General features: G+C 45.8%; 9 protein-coding genes and 1 non-coding gene across 10 annotated transcripts in view; 7 read left to right on the top strand and 3 right to left on the bottom strand.

Annotated features, from left to right (window-relative positions):
• Positions 1 to 350, bottom strand: part of MCYG_02371 (cytochrome P450) — a gene marked incomplete at both ends in the record, with an annotated part of 1795 nt that extends 1445 nt beyond the window's left edge. The window contains one exon of the mRNA XM_002849391.1: positions 61 to 350. Coding sequence (XP_002849437.1) covers positions 61 to 350 — 290 coding nt within the window. The remainder of the gene's footprint in view (positions 1 to 60) is intronic.
• Positions 351 to 776: 426 nt separating this feature from the next.
• On the top strand, positions 777 to 2695 carry MCYG_02370 (AP-2 complex subunit mu-1; the record flags this gene model as incomplete). Its single annotated transcript, XM_002849390.1, has 4 exons — positions 777 to 817; positions 1035 to 1603; positions 1669 to 2632; positions 2689 to 2695. The coding sequence occupies 4 exons, from the start codon at positions 777 to 779 to the stop codon at positions 2693 to 2695; spliced, it is 1581 nt and encodes a 526-aa protein (XP_002849436.1).
• Positions 2696 to 3061: 366 nt separating this feature from the next.
• MCYG_10528 lies at positions 3062 to 3160 on the top strand. Its single transcript has one exon. It is a non-coding gene; the product is annotated as a tRNA-Ser (tRNA).
• Positions 3161 to 3382: 222 nt separating this feature from the next.
• Positions 3383 to 5575, bottom strand: MCYG_02369 (conserved hypothetical protein; the record flags this gene model as incomplete). The annotated part of the gene is made up of 6 exons (XM_002849389.1): positions 3383 to 3424; positions 3526 to 3732; positions 3801 to 3904; positions 3961 to 4205; positions 4293 to 4807; positions 4862 to 5575. 6 exons carry the CDS (start codon positions 5573 to 5575, stop codon positions 3383 to 3385), a joined length of 1827 nt encoding a protein of 608 aa, XP_002849435.1.
• A 353-nt stretch (positions 5576 to 5928) lies between these two features.
• MCYG_02368 (ferrochelatase) lies at positions 5929 to 7332 on the top strand (the record flags this gene model as incomplete). Its single annotated transcript, XM_002849388.1, has 3 exons — positions 5929 to 6168; positions 6233 to 6818; positions 6875 to 7332. The coding sequence occupies 3 exons, from the start codon at positions 5929 to 5931 to the stop codon at positions 7330 to 7332; spliced, it is 1284 nt and encodes a 427-aa protein (XP_002849434.1).
• A 646-nt stretch (positions 7333 to 7978) lies between these two features.
• On the top strand, positions 7979 to 9901 carry MCYG_02367 (conserved hypothetical protein; the record flags this gene model as incomplete). The annotated part of the gene is made up of 4 exons (XM_002849387.1): positions 7979 to 8197; positions 8259 to 9540; positions 9592 to 9653; positions 9785 to 9901. The coding sequence occupies 4 exons, from the start codon at positions 7979 to 7981 to the stop codon at positions 9899 to 9901; spliced, it is 1680 nt and encodes a 559-aa protein (XP_002849433.1).
• Positions 9902 to 10484: 583 nt separating this feature from the next.
• MCYG_02366 (pentatricopeptide repeat protein) lies at positions 10485 to 13268 on the top strand (the record flags this gene model as incomplete). Its single annotated transcript, XM_002849386.1, has 1 exon — positions 10485 to 13268. One exon carries the CDS (start codon positions 10485 to 10487, stop codon positions 13266 to 13268), a length of 2784 nt encoding a protein of 927 aa, XP_002849432.1.
• Positions 13269 to 13727: 459 nt separating this feature from the next.
• MCYG_02365 (squalene epoxidase) lies at positions 13728 to 15249 on the top strand (the record flags this gene model as incomplete). The annotated part of the gene is made up of 3 exons (XM_002849385.1): positions 13728 to 14922; positions 14994 to 15030; positions 15204 to 15249. 3 exons carry the CDS (start codon positions 13728 to 13730, stop codon positions 15247 to 15249), a joined length of 1278 nt encoding a protein of 425 aa, XP_002849431.1.
• A 1374-nt stretch (positions 15250 to 16623) lies between these two features.
• MCYG_02364 (uncharacterized protein) lies at positions 16624 to 17919 on the top strand (the record flags this gene model as incomplete). The annotated part of the gene is made up of 5 exons (XM_002849384.1): positions 16624 to 16637; positions 16666 to 17069; positions 17142 to 17442; positions 17520 to 17646; positions 17704 to 17919. 5 exons carry the CDS (start codon positions 16624 to 16626, stop codon positions 17917 to 17919), a joined length of 1062 nt encoding a protein of 353 aa, XP_002849430.1.
• Positions 17920 to 18902: 983 nt separating this feature from the next.
• MCYG_02363 (PAP/25A associated domain family protein) overlaps positions 18903 to 20522 on the bottom strand; it is a gene marked incomplete at both ends in the record, with an annotated part of 3495 nt that continues 1875 nt past the window's right edge. Inside the window, one exon of the mRNA XM_002849383.1 lies at positions 18903 to 20473. Within this exon, the coding sequence (XP_002849429.1) occupies positions 18903 to 20473 (1571 nt within the window). The remainder of the gene's footprint in view (positions 20474 to 20522) is intronic.

Here is a 20522-nt window from a genome sequence, read left to right as displayed (position 1 = left end):
CCCATCGGAACGATAAAAGCGTTCTCGAAGAATGCCGGATCGATGACATGGAGTTCGTACGGGCTGATGCGGATAATGGGCCCTGTTAATGGCTTAATGTTAGTTGGAGCCCAGCGTATATTAGGATAAAAACGTTTAATACCATATATCTTGTGCAATTCTGCTATCTTCGAAGTGTATTGGCCACCTAGAACAACGTCATAGAAGGCCTCATACCAGCGTGAGATAGCTGCCAGCCTGGGGCCAGGAAAATGAGCCAGAGGATGAAGAAACAGACGGTAGAAGACAAGAGTCCCATAGTAAGTGACCAGAGCCCCAACTAACACACGCCAGCTGATGTTAAGGTCCATAACTATCAACTTGTATAAGCGGGAGGTTTTTATATACAGCTCGCAGTAAATATAAAAGAAAGGGAGCCTGATTCTCAACAGTAGCTAGAGGATGTACCTCAGCTATATAGCGATGGAGTTCCTTTTCCAACTTTTTTACCATGTATTTTGTTGTCAACACATAGTCATACTATTTCTCTGATCCCTGAATGACACTAGTTGTGCGATACTCGCCAGCCCGTCTTCACCGAAATGATAATAATATGATAATTCCGTCCCAAGCATCTTTACGTAGTTTATATGAGAAGGCACTTACGAAGGAGCTTTATATCTTATATGTAGTATACTTTGGATAATTAGAATGTACGCATGTAGCTAGCATAACAACACTACCTATTTTTTTACTTTCTATCTTTACTCCGTACCGAGATCAATAAAACCTATAAAATGGCCTTATTTGGAAGACCCCTTATACATCTAGAAGGCAAGTAACCTGTGCCGAATAATCCATCGATATAGCTCCTTTGTCTCTCTCCAGCGCCAGCGGGATGGTTGCCCTCACGTCTCCTTCCAACCCGCTTGGCGCGGCGCGGATATACGTTATTACACCCGCGTCACGTGTAACCACGAAAACCTTATTTATACCAACATCTTCCTGTTCCAGGCGAGCGTGAGACTTCCTTATGTAAATAAGTTATGACTAAGCTGGTGTGAGCTACTTAATGCATGTTGCAAGAGCCAATTAGTGACCAGAACTCCAGCCAATCACCGAATTTACAGTATCCCGGCCCTTCTCGCTCCGACAATTCTTCCGGTGAGCCGCTCGGACCCGTCTAGGTACCTCCATTTCGATGAAGCCCCAACTGGAGCGAACAACAAGAAGATTTTCCTCGGGCACACTGGTGTCTTCCTTTTCTGCGATTTACTGTCTGTCACGATGTTATCAGGGATTCTGATTTTCAATCAGAAGGGTGAGAACCTTATATTCCGCTCGTTTCGCAATGACTGCCGGCCTCGGCTTGCAGACATCTTCCGTATTCAGGTCATATCGAATGCGCAGGTTCGATCTCCGATATTGACACTTGGCTCGACAACATTCAGCCATGTCAAGCATGAGAATATATATTTGGTCGCAGTTACGAAAAGCAATGCGAATGCGGCGTTGGTGTTTGAATTCCTATACAAATTAATAATGCTGGGGAAGGGGTACTTTGGGAAATTCGACGAGGAGGCAGTCAAGAACAATTTTGTGTTGATCTATGAATTGCTGGATGGTAGGTGCTGATATTTACTTGCCCGTGAATGATCCTCATTCCTAATTTTCATCCTGCGTGTTTAGAGATCCTCGACTTTGGATATCCGCAAAACACCGAAACGGATACATTGAAAATGTATATAACCACTGAAGGCGTCAAGTCATCAATTGTTAACTCACCCACCGACTCGAGCCGCATCACCATGCAAGCGACAGGCGCATTATCGTGGCGACGCTCTGATATCAAATACCGGAAAAACGAAGCGTTTGTCGATGTGATTGAAGACGTTAACCTTTTGATGTCTGCCACCGGGACAGTATTACGAGCAGACGTGAACGGCCACATAGTCATGCGAACGTATCTCACCGGAACTCCAGAATGCAAATTTGGACTTAATGACAGGCTATTATTAGATAACGATGATGCCGGAGGTATGCCTGGGAAACCAAGAACGACCCGGGCTGCGGCGGGAAGCGTTACGCTTGAAGATTGCCAGTTCCATCAATGCGTCAAGCTAGGCCAGTTTGACGCTGATCGTATCATCTCCTTCGTCCCTCCCGATGGGGAGTTCGAGCTGATGAGATACCGAGCAACTGAGAACGTGAACTTACCTTTCAAAGTACATCCTATCGTCCGTGAGATAGGTACCACAAAGGTCGAGTATAGCATTGCTATAAAAGCCAACTATGGCCCTAAGCTGTTTGCTACGAATGTAGTCGTCCGCATACCTACGCCTCTTAATACAGCGAAAATCACCGAACGAACAACGCAGGGAAGGGCAAAGTATGAGCCCGAGCAGAACAATATAGTCTGGAAAATTGCAAGGTTTTCTGGCCAGAGTGAATTCGTCCTTACAGCGGAGGCCACTTTGACGTCCATGACACAGCAGAAGACCTGGAGTCGGCCGCCTCTCAGCCTTGCATTTAGCTTGCTAATGTTCACGAGTAGTGGGCTGTTGGTACGATATCTGAAAGTGTTTGAAAAGGGCAATTATAGCAGTGTGAAGTGGGTGCGATATATGACCCGCGCTGGAAGTTATGAAATAAGGTGAGACCTCTTTGCTCTATCTCTACAAGAGAACCCATACTAACCTCGCATCGTAGATTTTAATATAATGATTTATATTTCGATACCCGATTTTCCAATCTGCTGCGTAAAAATCCACCCTTGCATCGACTTTGCCCTTCATCTTAACGATATTCTCTTTTTTAACTTTGTTTTTCCAGCTGTACAATTATCGGTGTCTCGGCTTCTGCGGCTTTGTGTAATGGATCTGCATTTCAATTCTTCTTTCTGATCTGTAGATTGTCATGATTTCATGTAAAACTACTCTATACTCGTCGGAAAACATGATTATGATGTCTCCTTTGCATGCCAAAGGCGTATCTATTATCCATAATAGTGTAAGATAGCTTTCCTCTACTGTACTTCTTTGCAGGTTATTAACTTCGACTACACATCCCAGACACCAACAAAGGCGTTGTGGCAGAGTGGTCTAATGCGATTGACTAGAATTTCTCTGAAACAGATAATCAATTCCCTTCGGGGGCGACGGTTCGAATCCGTCCGACGTCGGCCTTTCTTTTTTTGTTTTTCTTTTTGCAGTGTTCACTCTCCACTTTTTTTTATTGTATATATTACAGACCAATCAATCATCATGTCAATACCGTTTACAAAGTTGTTTTCTTTTATTCGTAGCGCAAGTCGCTCTTTTTTTTCCATAATGAAGATAGTGATGATGATAGGGGGCATGAGAAAATCCTATTTACCCGCTGAAATGCTCCTCCACCCTCTCAATCAGATCAGCTTTCTTTCCGGAAGTTGGAAGAGATTGGGAAGCTAGAAAATCCTTCAGGACGACAACAGTGAGCTATATTAACATTTCCAGTTAGATTCATACCACTTTTACCATCAGTTGAGTAAGATATATCTGGGCTTACCTTGTTCAAAGTACCTTTTTCATAGTAAGACTTAATGTCCTCAGGTTCCTCAGTCTTAGCTCTCTTTGAGGCTGGCTCTTCCTTGATTCTCTTTGCGCTTGAAGCTGGCCTCTTAACTAGAGTCGAAGTTACGGGTTGGCTCTTCTCCAGGGTACGGTATTGGGACTCAAGTTCTTCGCCCCAGGCTATTACAAGTTCGCCAGCGCGCTAGACGTGGGTCAGCACCATCTCCTGCCTGCTGAAGATGGGCAGGTGCAAGTATATTGCTAACGTACCTTGTCGATTGCCCTGTATTTTGGTATAGTCTTATCTTCTGGCTGCTCTGGTACGTCCTCATCGAGTGCCAGAGCTTGAAGGATTCTGTAATGCCATTGAAGTGCTGGTAAATGTAGCAGTCAGCATGGGCCACCTACAAACAGAACAGACTAAACTTACATGGGTTTGGGTACTTATACGGGTCAAATTTGCCCTTGGGAAGTTGCAGTTGCTGGATAATAGGCCTCATTTTATCAACAAGAGAATCAGGGGAGGTAATATGGTTTGTTTCAGGGTTTTGTCTGATATCGTCCGCAAACGGAAGAGGTAGAATCCACATCCCAGGCGGGATAATTTGTGTATCGTTCTCATCGAGCTTTTCTGCTCCGGCAATCATGGCGGCCATCACAGGGGCTGCATTCCGTCTGGGGACGAACCATACTAAAGCCATCTTATTTTGCTTCAGTAGTGTCTGCTGCAGTGCTGAGAAGGCACGCGTTGAGCCTACGTACCCTTCCTCGGATGGGTAAATAAAGGTAGGATGTTTCATAGACGCCCAGATAGGGAGTGATGAAAGTGGCTTGAAGCCGATGATCCGGATAGTTGGTTCTCCAAAGTTCCTAAGCTCGGCTTGTTCTTCCTGGGTAAACGAGATCTGCTCGCCTCCAAACTTGTACGCTTTACGGATCTCCCATTTTTCTATTTCACGGGCGCTGTCGTCAGCAAGTTGAGTAGTTATGCCTTTGGCAATCTGGGGTTGTTCGCCGGCGAGCCAAATATAACAGCTTCGAGCAGGCTCTTGTCGTTTAAAGATCAAGTAACCTGTAACAGAGATCTTAAAATCCGGCCCAATCTCCAAGGGAACATTAGAAAATAGCGCTCTTCGAGGGATAGATTTAGAATTAATCGATGAAATAAGCGAGTTCAGCAGCGTTATGCCATCTCCTCCCGAGGTCGATGATTTGGCCGCAGCTTGTGAATATACGGGGGCTTCCGGATCACTTGAAGAAGCTTTATATATGATATCCTAATGAAAAGATATTAGAAGGGTTTGTAATAATACATGTCCGACAAGGCTTACATCGTAGAACTTTGATCGGTCAAATTCAGCCCCTGGTCTGGAGATTGGGAATAGCTCAATAGTAACTCCAAGATCATACAAATCTTTGGCTCTTACTGTGGCTGCCGATCTAAGGGCTTTTTCATTTGCATGAGGGCTATCGTTGTCAGTTACAATGAACAGCCGTCGGGAAGAAAAATTTGCCGCCTTTGAAGTAAATATCTGATTAGCGCAGAATAGCACATTTGCCATAGTGACGGGCTCTTCTGATGGGACTAATATCTCTGAAGAGTCATCCTCATCGTTGGCTAGAGCTCTTAGTTCCTTGACGTCCGATGCAGCTGGGACATCTAGATCGATGTAGAGATAGCAATGAGGGTAGGGAAGCGTGCCTCGGCCCTCTTCATCTTCATCATAGAACTTGGAGCTCTTGGTTCCGTATAGTAATACACCCATCATGTCATGGGGGCTAGATATAATCCTTTGTTGCATGAGATGGTATGCACTCTTCAACGCTGCTGTTATAGGTGCATCCTTATCTGCCTTCTTCGACTTAGATTCAGGTGGAGGAGCCAGCATGGACTCGCTCACTTCGATTGCAAAGAGAACTGCATCTTTGCTAGATTTATAGCCCTGGATGTACAAGTCATTAAGCTGCAATTCATTTAGTTGCATTCCAGTGATGTCATACTGTGTCGTCAACTTCATCTTCCTCCTCCTCCGCAATATCCTCATCGCGAGCCCAGTTAGAAGCCATCACAACTGCAGAGACTTAAGACAGCAAGTGGTGAAAAAAGGATGTAGATGTAACTAACTGTTGCCTGTTTGGCGTTGCTTGGGAAGTTTAGTAAGTCGACGGCCAGGTCACGGGACGTGTTAGCCGCTCGCGTCGAGACGCGCTAAGACACCAAGTCACGTGTGCAGAATGACTTAAATGCCAGCTGTGATTGGCTCGTGTGGCAGCCTCGGGAACTTATTTTTGAGCCAAAAGCTCTGGCATTACCTTTCTTGTTCAAAGCATCCATCAAGCCAGCCATTTCCTCCGCCTGGGAGCTTTGATTCAGCCCTTCGCTAATAAAACTACCACAATGGCGCTCCAAAGGACAGTGACAAGGATTCCTAGTGGCGGACTGCGGAGTGTCTCCTCGTGCCTGCGTGCATCAACTCCAATCTGCTCATACAATGGAAGCTCCCGCAGTATGGCGAGCGTAGTGCCACCTGTCACTCAGAATGCAGCAGGGTCAAAGGGGCCTACTGCCATGGTTTTTCTAAACATGGGTGGGCCTTCCACCACGGATGAGGTCGGCGATTTCTTGAGCAGACTATTTGTAAGTAAAGCCCAGGTATGGGCTCAGCCGGTGAAGACCTTCTGCAAAAGCTAACCTGGTCTAGGCGGATGGTGATTTGATACCCCTCGGACGACTGCAGTCTTACCTTGGGCCCCTCATATCTCGACGCCGGACTCCAAAAATTCAGAAACAGTACGCCGACATTGGGGGTGGCTCTCCGATTCGAAAGTGGTCGGAGTACCAGTGCTCCGAAATGTGCAAAATATTAGATAAGATATCGCCAGAAACCGCGCCACATAAACCGTATGTGGCATTCAGATATGCTGCTCCATTGACGGAGGAGATGTATTCACAGCTCCTGAAAGATGGGTTCGGAGGAGGTAAAGGCGGGCGAGCTGTTGCCTTTACGCAGTATCCCCAGTACTCTTGTTCGACTACAGGAAGCTCACTCAACGACTTATGGAGATGGAAAAATAAACTAGAGGGAAGGAGTGGTGCCGAACAAGCAGAAGATGCTAGTGGAAACATCCAATGGAGCGTTATCGACAGGTGGCCGACACACCCAGGGTTGATCGAGGCGTTTGCCCAAAATATTGAAGCTCAACTTGCAACATACCCCGAGGATAGGCGTGACAACGTTGTTCTTCTCTTCTCAGCCCATAGTCTACCAATGAGTGTGGTTAATCGAGGTATGAATTTTACCCTTCTCCTTGTAACCCTAGCCTAACTAACTCTTAATTTCTAGGTGACCCGTACCCTGCTGAAGTGGCCGCTACAGTAAATGCGATTATGCAAAGATTAAAATTCTCTAACCCTTACCGCCTCTGCTGGCAATCTCAAGTCGGCCCCCATGCCTGGCTGGGGGCCCAAACCAGCGATACAGTTCAAAACTATGTTAGTCGCGGACAGACTGATCTTCTCCTTATCCCTGTCGCATTTACGAGTGACCATATAGAAACCCTCTATGAGCTAGACAAAGAGGTTATTCATGAGGCAAACAACCCCGGCGTCAAACGAGTTGAAAGTCTTAACGGAAACCCCATCTTCATTCAAGGTTTAGCCGACCTCGCGGCTGATCACCTGCGAAGTGGCGCGAAGTGCTCACACCAGATGACACTTCGATGTCAAAACTGTACGAGCGAGAGGTGCTTGGAGCAGAAGAAGTTCTTTGCCGGCCCAGAGGGTCGCGATCTCGTTCGATGAATTATCTAGCCACGACCTTCCCATCCCATCTGTATATTATCATCTCCCGCCCGGCGATTGCCATCTAGATAATGATTTATTACCAAAACCACAAGAAGAGTGGGAACGGTCAAACATATGGTACTCTTAAAAGATGCATTACCGTAGTTTGATGGTGCAGGGGCAGCTATACATAACAAAAACAGATGACGCAACCGCACCGTAACTCGTAACTCTACGTTTCATCGTCCCAACTACCCGTTCAAGACCGGGACAATTTCTCACAGCTTACTATCCATCACAGCATTTCAGCAGCCAACATAGGCGTTATTCGAAGCCAACTATTAAGCTAACAAAGGATTCGCTTCCACCATCCTATCACCAAACGAGATGACTAATTTTTACGGACATGTTTCGAGCGGGACCGGACGAAAAGATCTGGGAGGAATAATGTATAGGAATAAGCCCGGTTGCCCAAGGATAGTTCCTACATTCTCCAGGTTTTGGCTCGAATGCCAACGGTTTCACCATAATAATGCTGCGATACTGTTCCTTCATATTCCCATGTTAAATCCCCCCCATCGATAGTGTATGTCGACGAGGTTCTGTCTTTCGCTCTTGTCCATGAACCACGCCTTAGCTCCATACCAAACCGAATCTCGGCTTCATGGCTATCTCAAAACCAGTCAGTTCTGGCGTCGAAGTTGGGCCTGAAGATACTACGGGTGACGATATGACTGCAGGGAGACGGACTCCCTTTGAATTTACGTCGGAATCACAACTGGGGGTAGAGATATCGGATGAGAGAACGACATTACTATCCAGTGGCCCAGATGAAGTTGAGGCAGATGATTTCTCTTCCTTACCCTGGTGGAAACGGCCTTCCGTAAGAGTCCTTGGATAAGGCTCATTCTTTATTGTATCCATGCTAATAATGAATTAATCAGGTTCTATGGCTGCTGCCTCCGCTTCTTCCGTTTACCCTTGCCTTTGGAGGAGTCGCAGTCCCAAAGATCAACCTCATGCTCACGCTGATTTGCCGGGAATATTTTTCTGATCGTGCGGCGAAAGACTCTACGTTCACCTATACTCCGGTAATATTTGGAACGGAAAACCCACAATGCCGGACGCCAGAGGTACATGCACTGGTCTCTAGGCTCCAACTCGTGATGAACCTCATCGCTGGTATCCTCTCGGCAGTGGTAAGCCCGAAATTAGGTGTGTTATCTGACGGGTATGGCAGGACGAAAATTATTGGATTATGCACCCTAGGCACAGCCCTTGGTGAAGCAGTCACTGCACTTGTCGCAACATTCCCTAATTCCTTCTCCGTGAACTTCCTCCTTCTAGGAGCTGTTTTTGACGGAATGTTTGGATCCATCACCGCAGCCGTGGCATTGACGCAATCTTATGCTGCGGATTGTACGCCTGCTAATAAACGAAATGTTTCCTTCGGGTATTTCCATGGTGTCTTGTTCATCGGCATTGCGCTTGGCCCACTTGCTGCTAGCTACCTTATCAAAATGACCGGAGACGTTCGAATCGTATTCTACGCCGTTGTAGCTTGCCAGATCATAATGCCTATATTCATCTCCTTCATCGCCCCAGAGTCACTGACGAAAGAGCGCCAAAGGCGTAATCGAGAGAAGAGGGACATAAAGCCTCTGGATATTAATAAATTTTGCCTGCAAGACTTCAACCCTCTCAACCTATTAAAACCTCTAGCCGTCCTTTTCCCGCTTACTGACAAGTCCATCACTAAAACTACGGCCGGGAAAGCACGTTTGAAGTTGCTTCAACGAAATTTGATCATTTTGGCGGCAATTGACACGGCCTTATTTGGAGTTACGATGGGTACAATGAGCACCCTCATACTATATGTTGAATATATGTTTGGGTGGGGTAATATTGAGTCCAGCTTATTCGTCTCAGTGGGAAGCACAGTCAGGGTTATCGTCTTGCTGGGTGTCCTACCTCTTCTTACTCGATGGGTCCGGAACCGACGCTACATTAACATGAGCGAGTCTCATACGAACTCTGGATCAGACAAGTTGGATATTGGAATTATCAGAGTCTCTATCCTATTTGAATTTTTGGGGTATACGGGATATTGTTTTGTCAAGACCGGCCCACTCATGATGCTTTGTGGCGCTCTCAATGCTATGAGTGCAATGGCATCTCCAACCATCAATTCAACCTTGACAAAACATTTACCGCCAGATAGAACAGGTCAGCTTCTTGGTGCCGTGGGCTTACTGCATGCTTTAGCTCGCGTTATAGCACCCACTATACTCGGTTTAGTTTATAGCTGGACAGTTGGGAAAATGACGCAGGCCGTCTGGGTACTTTTAGCAAGTTTACTCTTTCTCAGCTTCATTTCTTGTTGGTTTATCTTGCCACATGGTAAGTGAATTCCCATTGTTTTTCCATACAATGCCGTCTTCGCTCGACTAACTCTACCATTCCCTTGCAGTATATCTCCCTGAATCATTGGTTGAAGATTCAACAGGCCCGAGAAACGCTCATTCCTCTACACAGCATGAAGAAAGAATATAAATACGTGCGAACAATGTTTAATTGGCATAATTAGAGTTAGTATCCGTTTTTGCTATCTACCTCCGTTCAGCTATTACCCAGTACCTAGAGTCGCCATGTTCCCAAGGTTATCAGATCCTACTAGAATATATCTCCTAGCTTAATACTGTATTATCACATTTTAACAGGGTGGCAAGCCATTTAAGTATTTGTCATTATGAGCGTCCAAAGTATCCGTATAGGTGATGGGTGAGCATTATGTTCAGATCTGAATAAAATATTACTACCCTCTTACCAGCTATTGAAAGTAAATAGCCATTAGGAATTGTTATAGAGTTACTACCAATAAATATGATTGCCTACGAATTAACCAATCAATGAGAAGTATAAGCCTATCATGCCATGCTAGACAGTGGCCTGTCAAATCTATTACATAAGCAAGCAGAAATGGGAAAAAGTGAACTTTTGGGAGGAACTTCGCTTTCAACTCAACGACACCAACTACGCACCCGAACCCGACTCACATCCGCATATAATACGATTCCCATAGAAATGGGACGTTTATAGATACTATCAATTGCATTGGGCCCATCTGGGTGGCCCCGTACATACTCGCATCCACATCACCGCGTACAAATATGTATCGCCCGTCAACCAGAAATATAGTCCCCTCGCGATCAGCTTTACGGGTTTTGCGACGACTAGCCTTAGCAGGCTCTACAGCTAGTGTCATTGGAAGTATATGCACTGTTGCCACAATTACCTACGAAGTGAACCGGAGAGTCAGCCTAGCAGAAAACCTGGTCAAGCAAAAACGAACCCTCGAGTCGTCATGTCCGAATTACAGCACATTGGGGCGAGGGATAGCAGTGGAGAGGATGATGGAGGCCGCAGAAGCTGGGGAATTTTTAGGCTTAGATTCAATGAAGAAGAAACCAGCTCCTGTTGATGACCGGAGTCGGACCCGAGATATTGCAGGAGCAAAAATTCCCTACGAAAGCCGCGAAAATATTGTCCCATCAGAATCTTCGATTGCTAAAGACAGATTGGAGGCTTCAAAAACTATGGTGACGAATAAGGGCCCCTTAGCAAATCCTCGTTCGAATCCACTAGACCTGAGTGCTCGATACTCTCACCCTCGTGCCATGATGAAACTTGCCGGCTCCTCTTTGAATATTGCACCGTCTACTCAGTATCAAAAATGGAAATCGAGAATTGAAAAGCACCTAGAGCAGGGTCAACCGATTGAGGCGGCTCATCATTTCTTACGCCCACCCGGAGATTTTGTCGAGGAAAACCTGGAAGCCCTGAAGGAGCTTTCTTCCAGGATATTTAATGAAAATCTGAAAGCTGGTAATACATCTCTAGCGGGTGGTATTTTCCGGTGGGATGAAAGAAACGGCCAAGTGACTTCAAGTTCATGGGAATCACTAATTTTGGCTCAAGGGTCAAGATGGAGTGCCGATACCCTTGCATCACTCTATTTGCGCCATGCTGACCGTTTCGAGCTATCATATGAACTTCGAGGGATAGTCTTACGATCACTAGTGGATTCATATAGGCTGGGAGAGGCCAAGAATTTTGTTTTCAGATACCTAAAAGATGACAAAAGCTGCGGGCTGAGCGCAATTTACCTGGGTGGTTTGTATGCGAAAAGCCGTAATATGGAACTAGTTGAGACCCAGGCTGGAAAGTTGGCGAGCTCCCTCCTGGGCCTCGAAATACTTCCGACAGAGCGATTATTCAATCCTCTTTTAAAGGCATATATCGAGTCCGGATATGACGAGAAGGCCCAGGCTTTGATTGAAGAAATGAAGTCTATTTATGGTATTAGTATCGGGCTTAGACCATTGGGTTTACTTGCATATGGAAAGGCACTAAAGAGCGATTGGCAAGGTGTCGAACAATGCCTCCGGCAGATACATGAGTTGGGGTTAGATAGGTCTGGCCGCAAAAACTTCACGAAGGTTTTCGATCGCATATTTCTAGAGTATTTCCTTGGAAATTCCGGTGAAAGCATCCGAAAATTTATATTCCAAGCGATTGAGGAGTATGATTTAGAAATGGATGATGTCCTTTTCGAGCATATCCTTATTGCGTTTATCCAGAAGGGAAACATGGAAATGGTTGACGAGTTTTTGCAGGTTGCAAAAGCCAAATCATGGAATGTGACATCCAATAAAGAACATTTCATTCATCTGTTGAGGAACCACAGAATGACTTGCGAGAAGAGTGCCGTAGGTTTGTGGCGGATGTTCCGTTCATCACAGGAGAAAAATGGCCGAGCTGGGGCTTCTCTAAGGATGCTCGGCTTTGACAGGGACTCTTTCCCGCTTGAGGAGGCATACAAACTCCCTTGGACTGGAGGACGAACAGCTTGGTCGGATAAAATCAAGTCTGCGCCGATGAGCGGACGAGATGTGGATAAATTTGTCGCTCTCCGTAAGAGAATGATCCATAGCATTAACGCTGGACGAATGAATGAAGCTCTTGAGCTTTTTACCACAGCTAAGGCGTCAGGAAAGTTTATGAAGCAAATTCATGTTGAATTAGCTCTTGTCGCCAGTCTCATGCAAAAAGGGTGTGCAAATGAGGCTCAGAAAATTCTTGAAGGAGCAAAAACATCATTCCCGGAATTCGACAAGACAAAGTTGGGGCATTTCTACAAGCAAATATTCGAGGTCAGATCCAGGGAGAAGGCATTAAAGATGGCAGTTTTCCTTTTTTATAGGGTCCTTGAAGACAATATGCTTCCAATCAAACACCATATGACCGTCAGCGCTAGTGCGATGCTGATTAAACAGGGGAAACCTGGAGCTGCCCTTAGGTTATTCCGCGCAGTCAATAAGGGAAAATACGGTGCTTCATCGCCATTTGATGCTATTGCTGTGAAGATGATTGCTAGGGCAGCGGCCGCAAGTGGGAGTCGCAGAGGGCTCCGATGGGCTATTTTAACGGCAATGAGCCGAAGCTCCGCGCTACACAGAGATCTAGTCGTTGAATTACAACGGCTAGTTGAGCACCTCAAGTATGTGCTTGAACAACATTCTAATACCTCGGCACCGAATGCGGCAGATGATACGCTCCATAATGAGCTCGAATACCTCGACTACTTGGTGAAACTCCTTGATCAGAAAGAAGCTGTACAAAGTGGCCGTGCCGATGCCGTTGTCGCTCAAGAGACAGCGAAGAAAGACCCAGGGCAAATGCCTGTTACTGATCACGATACACCCATCCGCCCCCAAGACCTAACATTGCGAGCTAATGGTCTGGTCCAGACGCTTGAAAACTGGTGCGAAAGGTCCGAATTTGAATTGGCATCTGGAAAGGAGAGGAAAGGTCCTATCGAAATGGACGGGTTTATCGGCTCTAGAGGGACCGCGAACACGTTAGAACCAGAGCTACAGCTCGGACATGGTTGATTTCATTTATATAGCATGTCTTTTGTATATTATTAGGCATTGACAGGCACCCCTCTGTCGCCATTCAATGTAGGCCGTTGACCGTCTCTACTGCAACCATCTAATGTTAATATTCTGCCTAAAACAGTGTTGTATACAAATATATTCTAGTAATATATGCGTTACATCTGTATTCCCCTGCTAATGGGGCTGTATAAATATTCCGATGCCCCTATTATGCTTTAAAAAGAAGAAATCATGCCATAAACCAACATTTTTCACATGTCTTTTTTTTCTTTGGTGGCGTGAGGTACCTTTGCATGCCAAGACCCACCCCTGGGCGTGGGAAAGCAAATAAATTGCTCTACATTTCAAAGACTCAGTTAAATCATTAGCAGACTCCCTTTCGCAAGCAGATGATGCAGTGATACTACCAGTGCTACGGCTCAGTCCTCTATTCTTCCCTGATTACCCATAGCAATGGTTGCAGAAATTCCTCCAGAGTATAAGAACGGGTTCGCCAACGGCCCACCGAAGCCAAAGACATACCGCAACGAGGCCGAGCGACGACGATATGAACACCACGAAGCCGATGTTGTTATAATTGGTGGGGGAGTTGCGGGGTGTACATTAGCAGTTGCGCTGGGGAACCAGGGACGAAGCGTTATCCTCCTTGAGAAGTCGTGGAAGGAACCCGATCGCATAGTGGGAGAGCTGCTTCAACCCGGAGGCGTTAGAGCTCTCGAGGAACTTGGATTGAGAGATTGCCTGGAAGGGATAGATGCTGTGAGGACGTATGGATATGATGTGATATACTTTGGCACTGGAGTGAAAATCCCTTTTCCCAATGATGCCAATCAGAAGACGCTCGAAGGCAGATGTTTTCACCACGGCCGTTTAATCGTGCGCCTTAGAGAGGCCGCTGCTGCGAATCCGAATGTCACTGTTGTTGAGACGAAAGGCTGTCTCGACTATAAATCAACCCATACGGGAGACGTCCTCGGAGTCCAATGTGTCACTGATGGAAAACAAGACTTCTACTTTGCCCCGTTGACCGTTGTGGCGGATGGATATGCGTCCACCTTCAGGAAGGAATTCCTTCCTATAGCGCCAGTCGCGAAATCAAAATTCTGGGGCCTTGAGCTTATCGATGCAAAATTACCAATGCCGGGATTTGGCCATGTTGTCCTGGGAGATTTCCCGCCCATACTTATATACCAGATAGGAGAACATGAGACCCGGATTTTAATTGACATACCGGACAATCTACCTTCAGCATCAGTTGCAAATGGGGGTGTCAAGGGGCACATGCGAAATGTCGTACTTCCCTCCTTACCCGAGTGTATACGGCCCTCCTTTGAAGCCGCACTGGAGAAGGGTGGATTCCGATCCATGCCAAATTCTTTCCTCAGACCCGTCACGAACAAGATTCCTGGATTGATGTTCCTGGGAGATTCCCTGAATATGCGCCACCCATTAACGGGAGGGGGTATGACCGTGGCGTTCAATGATGTCGTTCTCCTTCGGGACCTTCTCAGTGTGGAAGCGGTCCCCGATTTCAGCAACACAAAACTCGTCTTAAAACAATTATCCAAGTTCCATTGGCAAAGGAAGTCATTAACTTCAGTTATTAATATTCTTGCTCAAGCTTTATACTCTATATTTGCTGCCGGTGGTCAGTATAACTCCCAGTGTCCTTCCTCCGTCTGTGCGGTTGATCGTTTTTACTGATATCATACCTCTTAGATCCTAACTTGAAAGTCCTACAACGGGGCTGTTTCCGGTATTTCCAGCTCGGACTTATTGACGGGCCAGTCGGACTGCTGTCGGGCGTAATCAGGTCGCCGATGGTGTTATTCCGACATTTTTATTCTGTTGCCTTCCTGGCTATCTGGCTACACCTAACTAGCCAGCCCATCTACCTCCTTCCCTTGACTCTAATCCAGTGCATAATAGTATTCTTGACTGCCTGCAAGGTTATACTTCCATTCATAATTTCTGAACTTCTAATCTAGGTTAGACAAACAACCTCCGGCACATATTCAAAACGTTTTAAGGATGCGAATAGGGATTCCATGAATGCTTCTTTTTTCGTCTATGTTTGCATGGTTTTGTGTTAGGACTAGACCCTCATGCTCTGTATATTATTAACGTCTCCTTCTTTTCCCTGAACTTTATCATAATCATATATTAATTAATAAACGCCGTTGCATAGAAGATTCTCATCAGCGTGTAAAATAATCATTCTATATAAAGATCAAGAGCCTCACCCCGTGACCTACAATTTCGGATATTTGTTTTCCCGCAGCCGCACCCAATATGCTCGGGCCTCTCCCAACTATGACCTTTTTAAAACAGCTACATCAACATCGTCTTGTAAAGATGTACCATCTAACCATCTATGCTGCTTCCTTGTCTAGACATATTTGACCCTGGTGCTGCTGTAGCATCAGCGATATCCATACAAAATAGTGAGGCCGCTGATATGGTCGTGCAATATTTTAAGGAGATATGCATTCCAGCCATTTCTGATCTCCGGCATCCATTCCATAATAGGGATTCTTCCGCGAAGGCTTGACATTCTATTTTCCGGCATTCGTATATCTTCGTTGGGGAACCAATATACTGACACCTACCTTATGCCGGCTGTGGTTTGCTACATGTTTTGCCAGTCCCATTAATGGTACAGCGTAAAGTTTGCCATATGCGATCGACTCAACTTGATATACCGGGTCCTTCCATGGTTCAATAGCTCCTTACTTCTTAAGGATATCTACAGATAGCGCGGCTATCCCTTACTTTAGTTCTTCACTTGTGCTCTTCTCTACCATTCACTCTAAGCTATTCACAACCGGCATATCTTGGCCTAAAGTTACTTAACTTATTCCACTAGGACCTTGCTTTATCTTCCTATTATTTCCCTATACAGTATTTCGGTATCATGGCTACGCTAGATCGACCTCCTCATCCTACCCCTGCCCCAAAGAAATATCACCCAAGCGCAGAGGTTGCTTACGCTGGTCCTGCACGTAATATACCCTGTCTATACCCCAAAGATATACCTAAGTTTCACACAAAAGTGTGTGAGGAGAGCTGAAGGCTCTTCTGAGAATGAGGCTAGCGGGACTGCTTTCATAGTAAGCAATAATGAGGTATAGAATGAATATTTTCGCAGTGGTGGCTCTTATTTAGTGAGGTTGTCTACACGTAGCGACCATCTCGCTTAGAAAAACCCGCATAGGTCGATCAACTCGAAGAGCCGGTCCCAGCATCATCTGGCGTTACGGTACCAACAACGTTAGCGTGCAACTGATTCGTCGATCATCCGCGGACTTACCCTATAGACGCGACACACGGGTCTAGAAAGCATGACGTTATGAGCGATACTTGGTACAAAGCATACAAAGAAATACTGAAGCTCTTCCAAAAGATTTGCGCAGTTAAATATAGAGATCATCAATACGCAAGCTGATCCTTGGCCACTACTAACCTATCCAGTGGTACAAAACAGCCTCTTTGTTAAATCTTGGAACATCTTACGGCCTATCGTCCAAGCTATTCTTGGGGAAACTGATTGGGCCCTAGTATATGTTATTCGCCGGATGGAGGAGCATTGCGATAGAGATCCAATAACTATTACTATCACCGTTGCTGAAGATTCCACCAAAGAATGGACTTACGGACCGGTTGGGAAACAATACTCTCTCGAGTACCATGACCTACATATATTCAGAGACAAGATTGGGCAGCTACTGGATAGTCGTAGTATAGCAAAATTGTCGTCAATATATGCCGCGGCAACATCTGGCACACCTATAAAGAGTTAAGCTAAGTTCATGAGACTGGAATGCTAGGCGAAGGCTGGAGGGAACCTTGGCCCTCGGGAATCTATAGAGCCCGCAGCAACACTTAGAGAGTTTATTAATCTCCTGCAGGAGGCCTCAGGATCCTGGGAGAGATTCGGTATAACGAACATCCTTTGCGTTGTTGCAGAAGTTGGATTTCACTCTTTGTATAACGGATATTCGCAAACCAAGGGTAGTGAGCTTGAAATAGCCGTTCTTGAGACTACTTCTTTTGGAGAATCAGCAGTGTCTTGCCCTGCTTATACTGCTTCTTGGCCCAGGGTTAATCCACAAGAACGCCCACACTGGGTCTTAGTGGACATTGCTGACCATCTTATCACAGAAATAAGGTATGTCCACTTGGTCTCTTGAATATATAGGTTGCATGTCTTCTGGATGAGCACTAACGCTAGTATTAGATCCCAAGTATAGATAGTGTTGACCTAAATTATAAGGCCTCATATATCCCCCCAGGACCAGTTATGACTGGCACAGCAACAATAGCTGATGGTGAGCGCCTGCTCAGGATGAATAGGGAACTGGGCTTACTGGAAGTACTGTAAATGAGATCAAGTTTGCTGATATGCAAACCCGGGTGACAGACGCTCTAGGGCTACAAGAATATGTTGGGAAACCGCACCGATAGCAATACATCATGGAAATGCAAATCGTTCGGCGACCTAAGAGACTCAGGAAGTTTTATAATAGGCAGGAAGGGGCAATTCGTCGGGCTCTATGTTGGAGACGATAGAAATTGCGGACTCATTATCGAAAGCCTCTTTGAGGATATCAAAAGGGTCACGAAATGCCACGATGTTTGGATATGAAGATAATATATTACAAAAAGATATCTAAAACGTCCACTTTTGAATATCTTTTATTTTTTTTAATTATTTTTTCTCAAAAATTTTAAACTACTTCTATTCCCACATCCCTAACCCATTCCACCAAAAAACATAGAAAACAGCAGAAATCTTACAGCTCCGTTCAATGATCCAATCATGAAGAGAACAGCAAACCAGATAATGATAACAGAAAATAGACAATAGACAATAGACAAAAGCATGTGCAGGGCCCTCTGCATCTATAAGGGTAGTAGAAACATAAAAGCAAATCCACAAGAACACAACGGGCTAAAGGGGTAACAGAACAGAAGAATATTGCTGGGGGTATTAAATGAACAACATGAAAAAAAGGACCCATCCAATTTTGGGACAAGAAGGGGAAGAGAAAGAAGAAATAGGGTAGCTAGTACTATCAATCAGACAGCGCATTGAGACAGGCACGGTGCATTAATGCCGTAGACAAATGGGAATTGGGGGGAAAAAGGGGAAAGGCAAGGAAAAATTGCAACCACAATTCGTCACTAACATGCTGAGTTCTTTTATTCCCATGTAATAAAAAAAGGAAAAAGTTTTCGCTCCTATAGAAAGGTGAACCACCAGCTTAGGGGGAAAAAGGATTCACCTCTGTGGCATACACATACATGCTGCTAACCAAAACAATTCACGCCAGTTGAATAAAACCAGACCTTCTCAAGATAATAAACGGATCGTTCGCGTCTTTCAATCTTGAATCTTGTGAAATATGTACTTTTTTGATGGTATGATGTTCGGTCGACAAGTAGTAAGTGGGTCATCTCAAGGCATGTCGTTGTGCGTTTGTAGTGTAGTCATCGTAGTCGTGAATTCCCATTGGCCGGGCTCTGACAACCCGAAACTCCGTGACCAAACATCATACCTATATCCCGGAATAAATACCCGAAATATATGTTTTCTCTTAAAGACAAACCCCATCCATAGCTGTATTCTCATCCTCCTTTCCTCAGCGACTCGTCGGCAGGAAGGGGTTCCGCTCCAGTTACAATTTTATTTGTGCCTTTCTTATTCTTCTTCTTCGCTGTCGTCGTCTGCCAGCCACTACTGGAACTAGTGGTGTTCTCATGCCCCACACCGTTAGAGATTGGTTTCGCGGCAGCATGCATACCATTTGGTTTCTGACCTTCCCTGTTCTCGATGGTATTGGAGACGGCCATAGAGGGTATACCGCTAACAGAATGCCATTTCGGCTTCTGTTTCTGTGACACGCTGTTCGCATGGTGTTCCGAGTCAGCGCCATTACCACGGCGTTTTACCGTAGGAGATGTGACGCGGGCCTCTTTTGCTGGAGAGCCCTTTGCCACAGTGGCGGTTTTCTGCGTTTGTGCCGGGGTATGGTGTGCACCGTTTCCGTTTCCATTGGTAAGATTATAATCATGATTACTGATACCATTCTCTTTCACGAGATGGATCGAGTCAACATGGGGCGGGTAAACTGGTTCAGAAAGCTGAAATCGCTGCAATTGCTCTGAAAGCGTTTCTGATCTACCGATATGGCCATTCATGACTGGTTTATTGCTAGCTCGAATGTTTTGCGCCCACCCGTTCATTTGTGGGAGGTGTTGTTGGATCTCCTGGTGTGGCGTATTGAAAACAAATTCAGCTTCGTCATAAACCAATTGGTCAGATGGCGATGGTTCATTGGACCCATTCGTAGGAGTATCTTGTCGAGATGTTCGTTGACTGTGGGTAGAAGAATGTTGAGGAGTAAAAAACTGTTCACTGTGGTCATCTTGGGCAGCGGACTGTCTTCGGTAGTCGTTCGCCGGAAGGGAGCCATCAATAATCAATGGACCATGATCCGAAATATTTTTGGGTCGCGTAGTCTGTTGATATTGTTGTGGCTGGGGCTGTCGGCTGTGGTTATTCATGTTTTCTAATTGTTCTAGGGGTATATTTGACTGCTCAAGATTCGGCATTGGGACAGGTCGGAACTCAGGAGGGGCATAAAATATATTACACAATCCACCGTTGCGGATCGCAAGTCCAGAATGGCCTGGGTACGATGCTGCCATGGATCGACGACTATAAGTACCCTGGGTCTGAGGTGAGTCCCCGCCGACATAGTAATGTAGGTACTCTGGCGAGGCACCAGTTTCATCAACCGGGCCCGTTTTCAGGAAAAATGGGCCGGTGCTAGAGAAGCCATAGTCCTTTTCTGTTGGGGTCCGCTGGGGTGAGTCCGGTGACTGGCGAGCATTCTGAACGTATGCTACTTCGGGTTGTCCCATAGCAGACGCATAGAATGTGCTGAAATTGTTCGGTACGCAAGACGATATTGGCCGGGCAGGCTGGGACTGAGCTCTCAGACTGCTTCGTGGTGAGTTATTGGCGATTGACGAGCGACGATGATTTCGACGGCTGTCTGGTGTGACGTTGGAAGGTGATGGAGATGGAGGATTTGTTGTATTCGATGGAGGAGCTTGTGGTGCGGTAACATTTACAGGAGCAACAAAGGAAGGGTTAAAAAATACATTCTGCCGAACGGGGGCCGTGAAGGGGCCTTGATTGTGCACGTTTGCTCGACTTTGGGAGTTTTCGTCGGGCGAGAA

Source organism: Microsporum canis, genomic scaffold (genome assembly GCF_000151145.1).
Source record: "Microsporum canis CBS 113480 supercont1.2 genomic scaffold, whole genome shotgun sequence".
In the NCBI taxonomy this organism is placed as follows: domain Eukaryota; kingdom Fungi; phylum Ascomycota; class Eurotiomycetes; order Onygenales; family Arthrodermataceae; genus Microsporum; species Microsporum canis.
Note: the sequence above shows the minus strand (reverse complement) of the source record. Positions and strands in the feature narration are given on the sequence as shown.